The following is an 18,535-nucleotide window of genomic DNA, read 5'->3' on the forward strand; positions in this document are numbered from 1 at the left end:
TGGGGAGTGTTGTAAAATGAAAGTTTATTAGGGTTTAGAGGTGAATGACAATTATACCCTTGTAGCCCTAAAAATTATTACTGTTGTATCCCTTATTCTGCCTTATAAATACAGGGCTTTGGTCCTTAATAAAATACACACAAGTCTATTGACTTCTCCCTATTTTCTTCTCTTTTCATAACATTTTTATCATTTCTGCTTTATTTTGAATAATAACTTCAAATATATTATAAAATTCTTACTATAATGTAACAAAGTTCTTATCTGATTCGTTTCAATATAAATATGTCAAATTAAATTTAAAAAGTAAAGTAGGTATACATTTGAATATTAAAATGCAAATATCGATGCATAATTTATATTCATTAAATATATCCGAAATCACAAATCATAAAACATTATACCTATTTTATTTGTCAAAAGTAGTGATACATTTAGTCTTTTGCTTTTGTTTGCCTAAATTCAAGTAAACATATTTGATTCATTTCGATTGGATTAGATTTTGTATCATTGATGACATGCACTTCTTTTCTAATAATCCTGTAAAGGTCAAAAGGAAATGATAATAATAAAAATTATAAAAATAATTGGTAAGAACTTAAAATCAAAAGCTCATTTTCCAAAAACGCTTTGCATATAATATATTACGACAAAAGAATTTATAATTTAAATAAAGTTATTGTGAGCTTGTGAACCTCATTTTTATTGAAGAATACATTTTGGAATAGCAGATTGATGGAAAATGTGTGAGTAAAAGATAAAGAAAAGCTTTGAAAATGTGATTGAAAAGAAGAGAGAGAAAAAATTAATGAAAATAATGGAGATCAAATAAGGTCTAAGTCAAATTTAAAATCTTACATTATTTAATAATATTATTACTTTTAGCAATTTTTATATAACTTTAATATTGATACTTACAATTATTTTATATCGAATACCGCAATTTTTACAAGACGGCATTAAAATTTAAAATATACACTTTTTAGTATGATAATATGACTAATGTTCTATTGTTATAATTGATAAAAAAAAAAAAGGCTTTGAAATGCCTACAAAATATTAAAATATCAAAATATTTAGACGAAAAATTGTGGGATGGGACATAAAACTTTAATTATTTAATAGTGCAATTAAATGATTTATGTAATTAATTTTTAACTATAATTTTGTGTCAAAACCAAATATTAAAAGAAAAAAGTTGCTAGGTTATGCACTCAAGAGCCTAGTGGTGTCAACAAGTCGAGCCGGCTGGCCGGCTCGAGTAAAATGGTTCGAACATTTTACGAGCCCAAGTCGAACTTTTGCTCTGTCAAGAAATCAAGGTTGGACCTGAGCTTTCGGCTCGAGCTTTACTGAACAGAGCCAAGCAAGCTCGATTTTAGTTTTGGTCTTGATTTTTTTTTTTTTTGTTTTAAATTAAGGTAGCAGGCTGTTGCTTTATTTCAATTAAGGCAGCAACTTGCTACCCATTTTAGGCAACAAAAGGTAGCGTGTTGCTGCTTTTATAATGTGTTTTTTTTAAAAATATAAGCTCGTGAGCCCAAGTCGGTCAGCTTGGGCTCAGCCTAACACCCCAAAACGGGGCTCGACCCAAGCCTTGCCTCGATTCTCCCGATCCTTGAGCCGGGGTAGCTCGAACTTTTTTCGGGCCGAGCCCGATTGCTATCCCTACAAGAGCCTTCTTAATGATTAGTAAGATCATAATTTAGTAAAAAAATAAATAAATAAAAAATAGATTTCTCCTATGACTTAAAAGGTAACAATACTTAGTGAATGTAAATTACGTGAATGACTATAACCGGTAAATTAATAACTTGAAAATCATTAATTATTCTATGGAAAAGTGTATTGCATCAAACTTGTAAGGGTTAAAAATTCCGAGAATATGATCACTCGAAAGTTGGGAGAATCTAATTTTAGATTACGATGATCTTTTCTTTTATTCAATGTTTAAGTGAAGAAAAAAAATGCAAATTTCAATAAACACCAAACTGCTTTCCAAGGCTAACAACTTGTACACAAATTCCTCGCAAGTGAAAATGTGGCATTGAAATTTTCGCTTTCTCAAAACTAACACTCGCACATTGTACAATTATAACAATAAGGAGAAAATATATGTCCATTAATTTATGAATATCGACAAAATATACAAAATTCAAGTTGAGTAAACAAAGAATTTATTTATTTATTTATTTATTTATTTTACTGAATTGAATAATCGGATGCAAGTAAATTTCTATTAAAAAATAGAGTATTGTTACAATTTTTATTTTATATCAGTTTTTTTATTAATCATACATTGATAATTAATAAAAGTGTTTAGTGGAAATTAATTAACTTAATCTTGAAAAATAATAAATAATTTTAATTTTAATAATAATTGAATTTAGTTAAATATACTTAATTTTAAGAGTATTGTTGACTCTAAACATAAAAAATGTAATGGTAAAATGGTAAATTAAAGATATAACGATAAATGAGGGTGTATTGGATCTATAGCCAAATTTGTAAGTGTAAAATTGATAATCAAAAGTTTCTCCTCAATCCTCACTTGAATATATTGTAGATTTATTAATTGAAAAGGATAATTTGCATGAAAGTCCCAAACCTTAAAAAAATATGCAATGGAGATCCTCAAATCTTTAATAAATGTGCCGGTAGGACCTCTAACGATTAACGTTAAAAAATATGTTAGTTCACAAAATATTCATATTCACTGATCTGCATAACTACTCAATTACAACACCTAATGACTAACAAACTCAATCCCACCAATTGGTGGGTGAGGGAGCCTTAGCTATCGTCACAACTATTGGCTATGAAAAGAAATTATCTATTTTTATTCATGTTTTATTAGCATTCTAAAGGTTCCTGTTAGGAATTATTAAATGCAATTATGGGGATGGGGATAATAGGGTCGACGGAGGCGAAGAAAATGAGGTGACGACGGTGGCAGACTAGTTGAAATTACTGGTGAATACACCAATATTGTTCATATTATATTCACAAAAAAATTTACCTTTTATGTTCATGAAATCAAAACGTAATTTCGACTTATCGAAATGGATTTGAAAAGCAAAACAATAATAGTTACCGAATCCGAATACATGTAAATGGATTCATCTCTTTCAATTCTTGAACAAAAGTAAGTCATTATTTGGATCAAACCTTGCACCATGAGCATATAAATAATGTTAAACATTTTCTGAAATCAAAGTATGATTAAAAGAAATCAGAAAATGAGGGAAGAAAATCCAAGTAATGGATTGGCCGAGGCAAATGCTTGATACTCTTTCCTTAAAATGAATTTGCCCCGCATCGGTGCTCACGGTTTTTCAACAATCGTCTCACAAAATACAACGATCACATTAAGCCATAGGAGCACTCCAAATGACTTCGACCAACAAACTTGAACGAAATTCCTCTCTACCATAACCATGATTTGGATACAAAATATAATCACTTTTACAAAGTATTTGATGCAACAGGACATGAAATGAATAATATAGAATTACAAATGAACGTCCAAGGAGTCTTATACATAGAAGTTGAAAGTTGTGGGTGAAAGGACATCCCAAATTTAGCAGTTTTCTTGAAAAGTTGCAATCCAATTGTCGCTAATTTTTCGCAATTCAGCATTTTTCATGAAAAGTTGCAACCAAATTATCGCTAACTTTTCTCTAACCCATCATTTGAGTAACGGTCTTACCTGCTGAATTTTGATTTCTTTCAAATATTGGACCAAATTTCTCATTCATAAAAATTAGTCTTCAACCAATTTCCAACAATCCCCCACATGAATGGATATTTCACATACGCAAATGATAATGCAGACACTAGTAGAGAGAGAGAGAGAGGGCAAAAAAACACTGCATCAAGGATGATAGCTTCTGGCCTTGAACCTCCCTTAGTAAAATACCACCGAACTTACTCGCTCAATTGGTGAACGTCACGTCTTAAACCATTCAGCCTTTAGTGTAAGCCTAGACAATGATACTCACACAATGTCTTCCCTAAACCGTTCATGGTTCTAATGACTTGGTTCATTTTGGCCCTGAACCCTTCTTGATTCTGCGAGTGTTTAGAGAATTCAAGCCTTGAATAATTCTCATTGAAGCGGCCCCACTTCGCCTCACATAGATGATCTCCTATTAAGAGTATTCTGTCTTACTCCACTTGACTTAATCAAGATATAGGAATTATTAAAAGATCATCTTAACCTTTTATAACTCTACATAAATCACTTTAATACCATACGAATGAATTAGGAAATTATTTTTCTTAGTGCTTCATGGAATCCTCATAACTTAGTTGTCCCTTTGAACGAAGATCTTGGGATCTCAGTCAATAAGGTATGATTACTATTACAAGGACTCTTACATAGTAGGTTTAATTTCATTCCCTTCGATATGCAATATACTTGATCTCTTGGTAAACATATATAAATGGATCCACAAGTTTACACCATTGAGATCAACTGGTTGTGGTATTATATCTACGACATACATGTCTAGACTTACATGTGACTTAGTATCTTATTAAATATAGTTAGCCAACAATCAATTCATTTAATAGATACATATTGTCACCACGAAGAAATCTTTTCATGAAGCTACATGCTTCTCATTAGCTTTATCAATTTCAAACAAGATTGAAGAATTTCTATCAATTATTACATTAGTCAATCATATTTACTAGTATATTTCATACATAGGTATTCATATCATCATTAAAGCATTGCAATGCATTCAAACTTTATGAATATTCTCCAATATTCCAATTGTTCTTACCGTTACAATTGGCTTCCGCCCATTTAATCCACTTTAAACCTAGTGTATATCATCTTTATAATTAGTATAAGGGTTTTCTATCTTTCCACCTTCATAGATATCTTTCTATGATTATAAGATAGAAGCAAATGTAACTGTTAAATTAAGTTACCCTCACGATTCCTAAATTAGGAATACATATGTAATCTAGTAATGTTGCATCCTCAAGTTTTGAACTTTTCATTCAAGTTCACGAGTATTTACGATAACCCCCTACATCTTTGGCTTACAATTGAAGTTCGAATTCAGCAACTCTTTCATAGTTCAATTCATTTCTCTCTTAGATAATATCTGTATCAAGTGCTTCATGAAAGTCTAAGTATTTTTAAAATAGTGGTCGTTGACTCACAATTTATTTCTATTAAAGTTGCATATAACGTGCTTCAATCCAATTATTTTAATTTGATCATCCAAATTAAATCAAGGCCATCATATAGACCAACAATACTTTACAAGCATAAACCAATTTAATTGGTCTCATGAATGAAGTCAATTTCAATAGTAAAGGGGGCTAAGCATCTTGATTCACACGAATTGCAATTTCTCCAAACATATGTAACTTATCACATTTGTAACATTTCATATGATAGTTTCATTTCATGTCAAATAATAAGGTATATATTCACTTTATTCACCATATTCAAACTTGAATGAACGAATGAACCATATGTTGAAAAGTTGTGTTCTCAAGGGACACAACTCTACAAAAGGACACACCTCTTGAATTAATCTTTATGAAGAGACACACCCATTAGAAATAATCATACCAAAAGCCATGATTATTCATATAAAAAGACACCTTTTCATTTAAATTGATTTTAGAATATTTCATAATATTCTACACAATCTTGCATAACACAGTTTTTATCCTTTCCAAGTGAATGTCGTTTTTCAATCATTATTTTCAAGGATAACCGGTACCACCGCCAACTATAGACACCGTCTGTGCTCCATAATTTCATATCACAATAATTTGGCAAACAATAAAAGGCCACATTTTGTCTTACTCTTATACAAATATAATTTTACATAAGATCAACTCACTTAATCTCATAAAATTAAATGAGGCTATCAATTTTAACTCAAGTTAATATGAGTTCAATCAAGACATGAAATCAATCAAACAAATTTATCATGTCATTTCCATATATTTCAATGAAATAATTGGCATACACCCCAATAACATTGGAGTCACCAGTGACCAACTATACTTTTTCAGATTATTCAAAGAAAATTGCATGAAATCCATCATCTAACAAAACTGCCTTAATGAGCCACATGGAACGACACGTATTGGGTTTGGCAGCCATGCATTTTAATTGACAATCCAAGCCACGTATGATACCTTTGTCACACACTGCACAAATGGCACAGCAAATAATGCGTGCATAAGTTCCATAAAGCCTATGCAAAATCAAATGTTTTCTCTTCATGGTGTCCAACTATTACCACAGTCAACGGTTGCCAAAACCACCATATGAATTTAATTGTCGGGACCGTTTCAACAGATCTAGAAAAGACGTGCACTTTAAGTTTAAAATCTTATCGACGAATTGCCAACGTTTATGACAATTCGACGAATGTGGAATCAATATATACCATTAATATGAGTGCACAAAATCAATTACAAATTTATAGATTTATGTTCTTGCATAATTTCCAGAATGTCGAGCATATGAGATGCACATAAAATAAAGACATCTGGTCGTTTAAATGGCGTTTACCTTTTTCCAGATCATGCAACAAATTATACATAATCAAATTTCCATGATTTATGTTACGCTCCGATCTGATACCCCTCGGAACGCTCACCACCATATATTCCGACCTGATAAAGACTCGTTCGAAGTGTTTCCGAAGTGATATCAACAATGCCTGCAACCTAGTAATATTGACCTGACCAAAAGTACCTCGCCCGAGGCTTGGGCCAAGTGGACCCCAGTTAGAAGATTCACTGCCAATTTCAGAAAGAGATTTGTGCCAAGATCTTTCCTGCACCTAAGGTTTAAATTGATTCAACGTCTCCATGAGGCTAGCTGATGTGACTTATCAACTTTATGTCAATTCAATTCAGAAGAAACAAGCTGTCTGCTAACTTTACAGACGCAGCTGATTGACGCTTATGAGCGGACGCCTCATACCGTCAGATGTATACACGCATCCCATATCTAACGGCTCATACCACCTATAAATACCCAAGGTTCGGCAAGAAGCAGAGGTAATGAAACTCTTACTACATAGCACTCCATAGCAAGCTTATATATTTTCTTCTCCCCCTTTATCATTGATTTGCACTGTTCCGATCACTTAAACCTGACTTGACCGTCGGAGTGTATACGGTCGCCACCACCCTCGCTGGTCCCGACCGTCTGCGTCTGACCATTCGCTGATTGTGCGCAGGGAGGAATACGTGGAGTAGCTCTCAGTTGGCCACGTGGAAGGACCAATTTTCGAGGTCAACAGATTGGCGCCATCTATGGGAAACAGTTCCCATTCGAAGTTTTGCATTCTCCATCGGAGAAGTTACTGGAAAACTAGCGACTAACCCTGAAAATGGGACGTTCTTGAAAAAGAATAAAGTCGAGTTACAATCCAAGTTCTCACCATCCTTGAAAAAGGAGGTAGGATGAGCTATAACCATGAAGACGACAACCCCATGAGAGAGGCCTCTGAAGAAGAGGTACTCCATAACAATGTTACTCATCAGAGACCACATCACGGACGTCGCCGAGGTGGAAGAACAGCCATACTCACTGAAGGAATGGCTCAGATAGCTGCAGGTATGAGAGACATCGCAGCTTAGAATATGGCAATGCATGAACTCCTCATGCAAGCCCAGGGTCATCAGGGCTATCAAATGCCCCAAGGATCTTATTCGGTGCGAGAAGCCCCTGTATCTCACTCCCGAGGCCACATTAGTCGACACACAGAACTTTCCCTCGAAAGGGAGATGAACGCCAAAGCCACATCTTATGTGCAAGGGAGTCAGCCATCAGAACCATGCTTGGGGGGGACAATTTCCCTCAAGAACATGAGGACCAAAGGTTGGTAAGCGTCTTCGACCGGATAGGGGAGGGTTCTAGTAATAGGGTCCGCCCAGCAAGAGGATCAGTTCGTCCAGATCATGAACAAAAACATGCTTCCCCTCCTCCTAGAAATAGGAGAGAAAGGAGAACCTAGTCGATTGGGGAAGTGGAGGAGAAACATCTCCACCTCCCCAGAACATCCAAGATGATGAAGGGTTAAATGGGCCCTGTCGATCTTATGAGATTGACGATGATGATGATAACCTCCATTTCTCAATGGAGATCCGAAGCTTCCCAATGCCAACAAATTTTATGCCCCCTAAGATCCCCAAGTATGAAGGAAAGGGGGATCCGGAGAAGCACCTCACCAAGTACATAACACAGATGAGCCTAAGGGGAGCCTCGCCTGCTTTAAAATGCAGAGCCTTCCATTTAACGCTAGGCGGGGCCGCTGAAGTATGGTACAACATGCTTCCTCCCCTAAGCATCAGAAGTTGGCCAGATTTGAAGAAAGCATTTTTGAACCAGTACCTCTCACGCAGGGAAGGAGAGGCACCAGTGCAATGCCTCTAAGTTATGAGGCAGGCCCCTGGGGAGACGCTAAAAAGCTATCTCGCCAGGTTTACAGACAAAATCACCTACTGCGAATAGGTCATTGACAGAGAAGCCCTTTCAGCCCTGAAAGGTGGGCTCAACATGAACACTTTGTTCTGGAGGGACGTGCGCAGTAAGAATCCCTCCACATATGACGAGCTGGTGGAAATGATGAGAGTGGAAATTGTCAGTGAAGAAATGATTGATCATCGCAATCGTGCCGCGCAGGGACTCCCTTCTCCTCAGAGGCAGGTAGGCCGAGGACCCGCAGCACACCTTGTTACTCAGCAATGGACCCAACCAGGTCATACAATAGTTCCCACATCCGGACAGCCCTAGCTTCCGTCACATTGAATGCAGTACCGGTGCTGGTATATGATAATGCCCCTGTCGAAGCGGGACCATCTGGAAGAGCTGATAACAAGAAGAAGAAGAAGAGGTCAAACAGACCCTTGGAAGGAGCAAGGTTTTGTACATTCCATCAACTCTATGGACATGACACTAGTGAGTGCCGTGACGTCAATCGACGCCTTGATCGAAGCAACTCGCACCCTTCTAGCAGGAACGAATACCCTCGCAGATCTACCTTTCCGAGGAGGGGAGGGAGAGGTCACATGGAACAATCCCCTCAGAGAAGAGAATCAAGGGATCGAGGTCAATCCAGACAGGGAAACTAAGCCCAATTTTTTGGAAGCCAGGTCATCAGGGAAATCGATACTATCATTGGGGGACCCCACGTCGGTGGCAACACTAGGAATGCCCAGAGAAACTACACAAGAGAAGCAAAGGACCCCTCAATGATCACTTACATTGTCAACGAATCGCAAGCAACAGATAGGATGGCCCCAATCACCTTCTCCCAAGAAGACTCAAAGGGGGTTCACCACCCCCATTGTGATGCATTGGTTGTAAGAGCCATAGTGGCTAGAAACGGATTAAAACGCATGCTCGTTGACAATGGCAATTCCGTGAACATATTGTTCGACTCCACTTTTGACAAAATGCAAATTGAACATGGGTTAATCCCTATGACCGACCCACTATTCGGATTCACTGGGGACAACATCATCCCACGAGGGCGGATCACCCTGCCTGTTGAAATGGGTTCGGCATCCCTAGTCGCCCAGCACTTCATGGAATTTCTGGTGGTAGATCACAGATCGGCTTATCATGGAGTATTGGGCAAACCCGCTCTGAAAGACCTTTGGGCTGTCACGTCCATCCACTACTTGTGCATGAAATTTCCAATCGAACATGGGATTGCTACGGTCCGAGGCGATCAGATGGGCTCCAGGGCATGCTACTTAAACTCGCTGCGAAAGTTCGAGCCCCGAATTGTTAATGTAATCCTAACTGAGGTACCCGCTGAAGTCAGTACGGACATGGAAATGCTCGACGCCCCTGAACAAGGGCATAACTCTGAATAAGGGGGAGACGTCGACATGGAAGAGGTCCCTGAACAAGGACACCCTCTTGATGAGTTAGATCCCCAAATAATTGATTATGAACCAAATGCGACCCCAATGGAAGAATTGGAGACTTTCCTTGTCAACCCAGAAGACCCCAGTCAGGTCTTACGTATAGGAAAATCATTGTTACCTGAAGCAAAAGCAGAGATGATACGCTTCCTGAAAGGGAACCTGGATGTCTTCGCATGGAAACATGAAGATATGGTGGGAATAGATCCTAGGATCAGTTGCCATCACCTTAACATCAACCCCTCCTATGCCCCCCATAGACAGAAGAGTCGTGCCCTCAATCCGAAAAGGTACGAGGCACTGAATGATGAAGTAAACAAACTTAGCTGCAGTGGTTTCATAAGAGAGGTCATCTATCCAAGGTGGATATCCAATGCGGTCATGGTGAAAAAGCCCAGCGAAAAGTGGAGGGTATGTGTGGACTTCACGAATCTAAATAAGGCATGTCCCAAAGACAGCTTCCCACTTCCAAGAACAGATCAACTTGTGGACTCTACTGCTAGACATGAACTACTGAGTTTCATGGATGCATACTCGGGGTATAACCAGATACCCATGTTCCGACCTAATGAGGAAGCTACATCGTTCATTACGGACAGGGGTCTGTATTGCTACAAAGTTATGCCCTTCGGATTGAAGAATGCCGGAGCTACATATTAGAGGTTGATCAACATGATGTTTGCCGTACTCATTGGCAAAACCATGGAGGTCTACGTGGATGACATGCTGGTCAAAAGCCTCCAGGCAGCCGAACACGTGAGTCAACTCGACCAAACTTTTCAGATACTTAGAAAGTATAATATGAAATTGAATCCCCTCAAGTGCACCTTTAGAGTGGCATCGGGCCAGTTCTTGGGGTATATTGTAAATTAGAGAGGAATTGAGGTGAATCCAGTGAAAGTAACGGCCTTGCTAGAAATGAGGTCACCTCAGAAACTGAAGGAGGTCCAAAGTCTCAACGGTCGGATAGCCGCACTCAGTCGCTTCATCTCCAGAGCCACAGATAAAAGCTTGCCTTTCTTCAATGTGCTGAAGCAAGGAAAGAAATTCCAATGGACTTCGGAGTGTGAATAAGCCTTCTCTGAAAAAGCACCTTGGAGAGGCGCCCCTCTTGTCAAAACCTCAACCGGATGAATCTCTACTGCTGTATCTAGCGATTTCGGACGTGGCGGTCAGCGCAGTCCTAATCAGGAAAGAAAATGAGCGCCAATTGCCAGTGTACTACATCAGCAAAGCACTTCTCCCAGCTGAAATAAGCTACCCAGACATGGAAAAACTGGCACCCGCCCGTATCACAGCCTTAAGAAAGCTGAGGCTATACTTCCAAGCCCACTCAATACAAGCTCTCACCAATTTCCCACTAAAGCAGGTGATGCAGAAAACAGACGCATTAGGACAGCTGCTAAAATGGGCAATCGAGCTCAGTGAGTTCGATCTAACGTTCCGACCTCGACACGCCATCAAGGGCCAGGCCCTTGCTGATTTTATGGTTGAATTTGCCAAAGTCCCAGAAATGGAGGCGATAATGGAACCAGCCAAGCCCCCCACATGGAAACTGTTCGTAGACGGGTCCTCAGGAGAGGCGGGCGCAGGGGCAGGGATCGTATTGAAAAGCTCGGAAGGCCACAAGCTAAATTGTGCAGTAAGGTTCGGCTTCAAAGCCTCGAACAACGCCGCCAAATACGAGGCCCTTCTGGCGGGTCTTAGACTCGCTAAGGAGATGCGGATCAGGAGGCTCCCGACAAGCAGTGACTCTCAGCTTATAGTAAATCAGGTCAATGGAAACTTCACAGCCAAAGATGGTAACATGATTGCGTACTTGAAGTTGGTTCTGGACATAATTCCTCATTTTGAAAGGTTCGAACTGACTCAAGTTCCCCATCTAGAGAATGCACATGCAGACGCCCTCTCAAAATTGGCCAGCAGCATGGACTCAGAGTTGCTAAACATCGTCCCTATTGAGCACTTATCAAAGCCCTCAACCTCCGAAGGTGAAGAGATATTATAGATAGAAGGCACCCCATTATGGATGCAGCCCATCATCGCCTACCTGAAGGAGCAAACACTGCTTGCTTCCAGAGGCTAGGTGAGGAAGTTAAGAAGAAGGGCTGCACACTTTGTCCTGCAAGAAGATACCCTTTACAAGAGAGGCTTCGCCTCGCCGCTTCTTTGATGCGTAGGAGGCGAAGAGGCCACATACATACTCAGGGAAATCCATGAAGGAATCTACGGAAATCACTCCGGAGGAACGGCTCTGGCACACAAGGTTCTCTGTCAAAGCTACTTCTGGCCGACCCTGAAAAGGGATGCTTGCTAGTTTGTCCAAAAATGTGACAAGTGCCAGCGCTTTTAGAACATACAAAGACAGCCTGCTCAGAGCCTCTCCGTAGTAACCAGCCCTTGGCCGTTTGCCAAGTGGGGCATTGACTTCATTGGTCCACTTCCAAAAGGGAGAGGAAGTGCAACTTTCGCCATTGTCGCCATTAACTACTTCACTAAGTAGGTCAAGGTTGAACCCCTTGCCAGAATTATCGAGGCTAATACTACCAAATTCGTTTGGAAAAACATCATTTGTAGATTCGGCATTCCCCACTCTTTAGTGCCTGATAATGGAAGACAGTTCGACATCAGGAAGATGCAAGACTTATGCCACGAACTGGGCATAAAGAAGGACTTCTTGACACCTCATCACCCCCAAGCGAATGGGCAAGTTGAAGCAGTGAACAAGACTATCAAACACACCCTGAAAAGGAAACTTGATACCTCAAAGGGGGCCTAGGTTGACGAACTCTCCCACGTCCTCTAGGCTATCAGGACTTCTTGCTAGACTGCAACCGGTGAAACCCCATTTTCCATGACCTACGGAGCCAAGGCCATGAGTCCGATCGAAGTCGAGGTCCCATCACATCGACATATACATTTCAATGAGATCAGAAACGACAAAGCTCGAATAAGCGAACTACACCTCCTCAAGGAAAGGAGAGATACCTCCCAAGTGAACTTGGCAAAATATCATCGAAAGATGACCCGCTATTACAACTCCAAAGTCAGAAACAGAACTCTTCGCCTAGGCGACCTCGTCCTCAGAAGAGTCTTCCAATCTTCAAAACCAATCGGGTTAGGAGTGTTTTGCCCGAACTGGGAAGGCCCTTACTGCATCCGCAGGGAATCCAATACTGGTACCTTCGAAATGGAAGATATGGCAGGAAAGGCGCTGCCTCATCAGTGGAACATCGAACACTTGAGGAAGTACTATCAATGATGAGACTTTGTTCCGATCTGATCTCAGTATGTTATAATGAATCGATTGTTCTGATCTGATCTCAATTTTAAAATTCCCTAAGTGCTGGAATTGCCTTAGTAAAGGGTGGTGTAATTTATCTTAAGTAATGAAGCTTCGTTTTTGAGTCACATCAGTTAGTAAATAGTTTCCTCAGTCCTTCAGTAGGTTCATTTAAGCGATCCGATCTTCAATTATTAGCTGATTAACGTTAAGGGGCTCTTCATGTTTGCTTAAGTGTTCCGCTTCATATTAACTTAAGTGGTCCGATCTCAAATTGTTAACAGTTATTAACTGGTTATTCTCATGAGACAATTAGTCTGACGCTTGTCATTCATACAAGTATGAACAGATAGAAAAGATAAAAAAGCAGAAGCGCAAATACTTAGCAAAAATTTCATTTCATTGAATAAATTTAAGTACAAGGAAGCCAAAGCCATTACAAAAGGTAACCCTACTCTGCTGGAGGGACTTCTACATTAGCCGCCTCCGGGGCCTCCGGAGCCTCCTCGCCAAGCCTATCAGGCCTACCTCCAGTTGGCCCCCCGAACTCTGCCTCCAATGAAGAGATGTCCAGAGTGGGGTGCACCTCCTTCAACTCCTCCCTCAAAGAGGCAATCTCCTCTGACTGAGCCTCTGCCTTCTGCCTCAGCTCCGCCTTCTCTTTGTTGAAGGCCTCTAGAGCCTTGGTGGCGAGCTTGTGGTGCTCATTGGCGTGATCAAGCCATCGAGTCACAGCAGCCACTTGGCACTCCACCTCATACAACTCCTTCTTCAGCCATTCCACTTCTGCTTTAGCGACAGTTAGCTGGGCCCTCTTTCGCCTGTGTGGCCTTGGCCTAGGCCACTCGTACAGCATCCCCATAGTGCATCGCCTTCTCGAGGCGCTTGGCGAGGTCCTCCCTCTTAAAGTTTAGATCCTTCACCAAGCCCTCAAGCTGGATGCTTGTACTCAGGGCCCGAGCCACGCAGGCACTATTCGCAGCCACCAAATCCTCAGTCGTGTAGGAGGCGGTGTGATCCCTCCACTCTTCTGTCTAGTATTTGCTGTGGACCACCACCACCATAGCTGTTTCTGGAGGAAGAGCATCCAACACTTCCCTTACGAGCTCGTCATGATTGGTGCCCAGAAAGTCGACCTCCTTAGAGGGATGGGGCTTCTTCCTCTTCTGCTGCCCCGGCACTTGATCAATTGGCACTGCAGCGAGGGGTATTGTGGTTGGGGCAGTGGCAGGCTCAGTTGGGGTGGGCCTCTTCTCCCGAATGGCCACCCCGGTGGGAATTGTGGTCTGCCTCAGAGCAGGGGGTGGCCTCGCCACAGTTAGGCGTTTTGGAGGGGCGGTACTCTTCTTGCCCTTCCTCCGAAGGTCAGCCTCCGGGTTCTCTGGTACCTTCTCCTCCGTCAGAGGCTGAAGCCTCTTACTAGCTTCCACCAAATCCTCCATTCGCTTTTTGTACGTGGAGGAGGAGGCCTTCAATGTCTGTGCCTCTGCTATCATCTTCTGGATGGTCTTAAAGTCAGGGCGCACCGGCATCTTCTTATTAAAGTTGTCTGCAAAGAGCGAATAAGGAATTAGTACAAGTCTTGAGAGTTCGGAATAAAAAGCAAAGACTTTGGTCCAGTTACCTTGGGATGCCATCAGATCGTGAGTAATGAAGTGGATGTTCTTTCGGATCAGCCTATGGTGAGACCTCTTCTTTTGAGGCAGCTGATAAATGATGCAGATGGTTTCAAAGTCCTCAGATGACAGCTCGCACCAAGGAAGAGCACCTACAAAGGAAATGTAAATGTTAGGCACAATTCGAACCGAAGAGAAATACAAGGAAAAATAACTACTATACTCATTAAGTGTTGAATACTTCGTCAGGACCATAAGAGGCGCCAGGGGGTCCCCCTCCATCGTGTCCCATCGCCTTGCGGTCCAGCACCACGAGCTCTTCCATTTTTTGATGGAGCTCGACAAATCGACCACGAATGGAGTGTGGGAACCCCATGAAGTAAGGTAATACCATCCCCGGGTCTTATCCCCTCGACATTAACCTAAGGTATATAAAGGGTCTGGAAGACGGAGAGGGGCATCTCCACCCCTAATGACGCCTCTTTCCACAACATCCAGGAGCCCACCATTTGGATCCAAGAGTTCGGATTGAGCTACGTCGGGGCTAGCCCATAGGATCTAAGCACCACCCTAAAGAATAGGTGAACTGGCAGCCTAAGTCTGGCCCTAAGGATCGCCTCGCTAATGGCCACACAGCCCGGTCTAGGGTAGCAGGCTCTCTCTTCCAGCCCGGGGAGGATCAAATCTATGCTATCAGGGATCCTATACTCTGTCCTAAGTCTCCCCAGGTCGGCCTCTCTTAATTTAGATGGGTAGTTCGATGCCCCCAATGCACAGACGTATCTGCTAGGCTATCCGGTCGCTTCCATATATTTTCCCCCCTATTGTTGCCCCAGCTATTTCTGAGGAGGTCGCCACAACGGGCTCGTCCACCCTCACTAGTCCTAACCCCCTCCCCGAAACCAAAACTTCCCTCCGAGGCCATTCTTTCAAAATTTAAAAGCTCTAAAAGGTATTGAAACTTACGAGTTTGAAGGTTTTCCTAGTCGGAAATGGTGTAAGGTCGCCGGAAGTTCAATTTTCTTGCCGAAATTGCTTAGAAAACGCTGGAAATCGCCAAATGATTTGAGAGCAAAGTGACTTGTTTGTTTCGCAAAGGTAGAAAGCCTGAGAAAACCTCAAAGTCCTCCTTTTATAGAAAGACAAATCCGATCTCCACCGTCGAATTCAAATGCGATCAATCTAAGCCGTTCATCGCATCTTTAATCTAGGCCGTTGAAATGAAACGCCAGATTTGATCTACGCCCAAGATGTCGCTATGACTTTCACGCTTGCTTAAAACGCATCACCTTGCTTACAACCAGCCGTCAATAATAATAAGTAGCCGCAGCAGCCTTTTAAGAGAATGGGCATGGCACCCAACTATCACCTTGAAAACACGCAACAGTTGTTAAATCATTTGACGTTTGAATCGCCTCGGATAGAGCTCCTCACTCAACTTTACAAAGCTTGGACGCACCTGACGCGAAGCCCCCTGTGGGTCCTCACCTCGGATGCTGCATTCCCTCCCATGCTTTACAAAGTTTTAGCCATCTTCGAACGCGTCGACCCTGTGGGTCAGCGCACTAGTGGCAGATGAGCTCCTCACTCAACTTTACAAAGTTTGGACGCACCTGACGCAAAGCCCCCTGTGGATCCTCACCTCGGATGCTGCGTTTCCTCCCATGCTTTACAAAGTTTTAGCCATCTCCCAGCACGTCGGTCTTGTGGGCCAACGCACCATATTTACGAAGCTTCGACGTACCTGACGCAAAGTCCCATGTGAGTTTACCGCCTCGGACACTGCGCACAGTAACGAAACTTTGGCACATTTGCCTAGGATCATAACCTTGATTGCTGTAAAAGATCAACCCCCAAGCTCTCACAAGTCGAAGTCGCGGTCGGGGTCAGGAAAGCAAGTTCACCCATAATATAAATATTCATACCTGGACTTGGGGGACCACTGTTACGCTCCAATCTGATACGCCTCGAAACGCTCACCACCATATATTCTGACCTGATAAAGACCCGTCCGAAGTGTTTCCGAAGTGATATCAGCAATGCCTGCAACCTAGTAATACTGAACTGACCAAAAGTACCTTGCCCGAGGTCAAGGCCAAGTGGACCCCAGTTAGAAGATCCGCCGCCAATTTTAGAAAGTGATTTGTGCCAAGATCTTTCCTGCACCTAAGGTTTAAATTGATTCGACGTCTCCATGAGGCTAGTTGATGTGACTTATCAACTTTATGTCAATTCAACTCAGAAGAAACAAGTTGTCTGCCCACTCTACAGACGCGGCTGATTGACGCCTATGAGCGGACGCCTCATACCGTCAGATGTATACACGCATCCTACATCCAACGGCTCATACCACCTATAAATACCCCAAGGTTTGGCAAGAGGCAGAGGTAATGAAACTCTTACTACATAGCACTCCATAGCAAGCTTATATATTTTCTCCTCCCCCTTTATCATTGATTTGCACAGCCCCAGGGTACTGTTCTGATCACTTAAACCTGACTTGAACGTCGGAATGTATACGGCCGCTACCACCCTCGCTGGTCCCGGCCGTGTGCGTCTGACCATTCGCTGATTGTGCGCAGGGAGGAATACGTGGAGTAGCTCTCGGTTGGCCACGTGGAAGGACCAATTTTCTAGGTCAACAATTTCCTTTATCATCACAAGAATAAAATTGTTGGCATCGATTCAACAATTCAATGCAAGTGTCTAAGAAAAATAGATCACTAAGAAATAACTTATGACAAACAATTCAATTGTTTATTTTTTGAATAAACTGATTTTCACGTCCACATTCATAAAATGTCCAATACCGAAGAGTCCAGTTTTGCATTATCTCAATATGCACAAGGATTAATTAATATGCAAATTATGGACCATTTAGTCAATAAGACTGCGACTTAATTCTGCACAAACAATAGAATACCCGTGTCTTCCTTTTTCTGATGTAAAATCCCAGTAACTTTGATAATAAGTTCTAAACAATAGTTAGAGTATAAGATGCACAACGAACACTAAAATTCATCTTAAGATTGTTGAAAAATTATACCGATATTGTGCATATTATATTCATAAAAAAAATTTACCGTTTATGTTCACAAAATCGAAATGTAATTTCAATTTACCGAAATGGATTTGAAGAGCAAAACAATAATCGTTACTGAATCCAAATGCATGGATATGAATTCATCCCTTTTGATTTTTGAATGAAAGTAAGTTATTCTTTGGATCGAATCTTGCACCATGAACATAAAAATAATGTTAAACATTTTCTGAAATCAAAGCATGATTAAAAGAAATCAGAAAATGAGGAAAGAAAATGCAAGTAATAGATTGGCCGAGGCAAATGTTTCATACTTTTTTCTTAAGATAAATTTGCCTTGTATCGGTGCTGACAATTTTTCGGCAACCATCTCCCAAAATACAACGATCACGTCAAGCTATAGGAGCACTCCAAATGACTTTGACTAACAAACTCGAAAAGAATTCCCTCTCTAACATAATCATGATTTGGATGCAAGATATAATCAATTCTACAAAGTATTTGATGCAATATGACATGTAATGAATAATATGGAGTTACAAATGAACATCCAAGAAGGTCCTATATAAAGAAGTGAAGGGACACACCCTAAATTCAGCATTTTTCATGAAAAGTTGCGACCCAATTGTCGCTAGCTTTTCGTAATTCAGCATTTTTATGAAAAATTGC

General features: G+C 41.2%; 1 protein-coding gene across 1 annotated transcript; it reads right to left on the reverse strand.

Moving 5' to 3' along the window:
• Positions 1–14,222: 14,222 nt before the first annotated feature.
• On the reverse strand, positions 14,223–15,108 carry LOC111412651. The gene is made up of 2 exons (XM_023043580.1): positions 14,835–15,108; positions 14,223–14,759 (listed from the first exon to the last, which is right to left on the reverse strand). Exons 1-2 carry the CDS (start codon positions 15,106–15,108, stop codon positions 14,245–14,247), a joined length of 789 nt encoding a protein of 262 aa, XP_022899348.1. The 3' UTR covers positions 14,223–14,244.
• Positions 15,109–18,535: the final 3,427 nt, after the last annotated feature.

Source organism: Olea europaea, chromosome 16 (assembly GCF_002742605.1).
Source record: "Olea europaea var. sylvestris chromosome 16, O_europaea_v1, whole genome shotgun sequence".
Lineage (NCBI taxonomy): Eukaryota > Viridiplantae > Streptophyta > Magnoliopsida > Lamiales > Oleaceae > Olea > Olea europaea.

Bases quoted from the DNA above. Each gene is read 5' to 3' on its own strand.
- LOC111412651 (XM_023043580.1), bottom strand. From the start codon at position 15,108: ATGGAGGGGGACCCCCTGGCGCCTCTTATGGTCCTGACGAAGTATTCA. The intron at 14,760-14,834 runs GTAACTGGACCA...CGCTCTTTGCAG, and splicing joins CGATCTGATGGCATCCCAAG to ACAACTTTAATAAGAAGATG.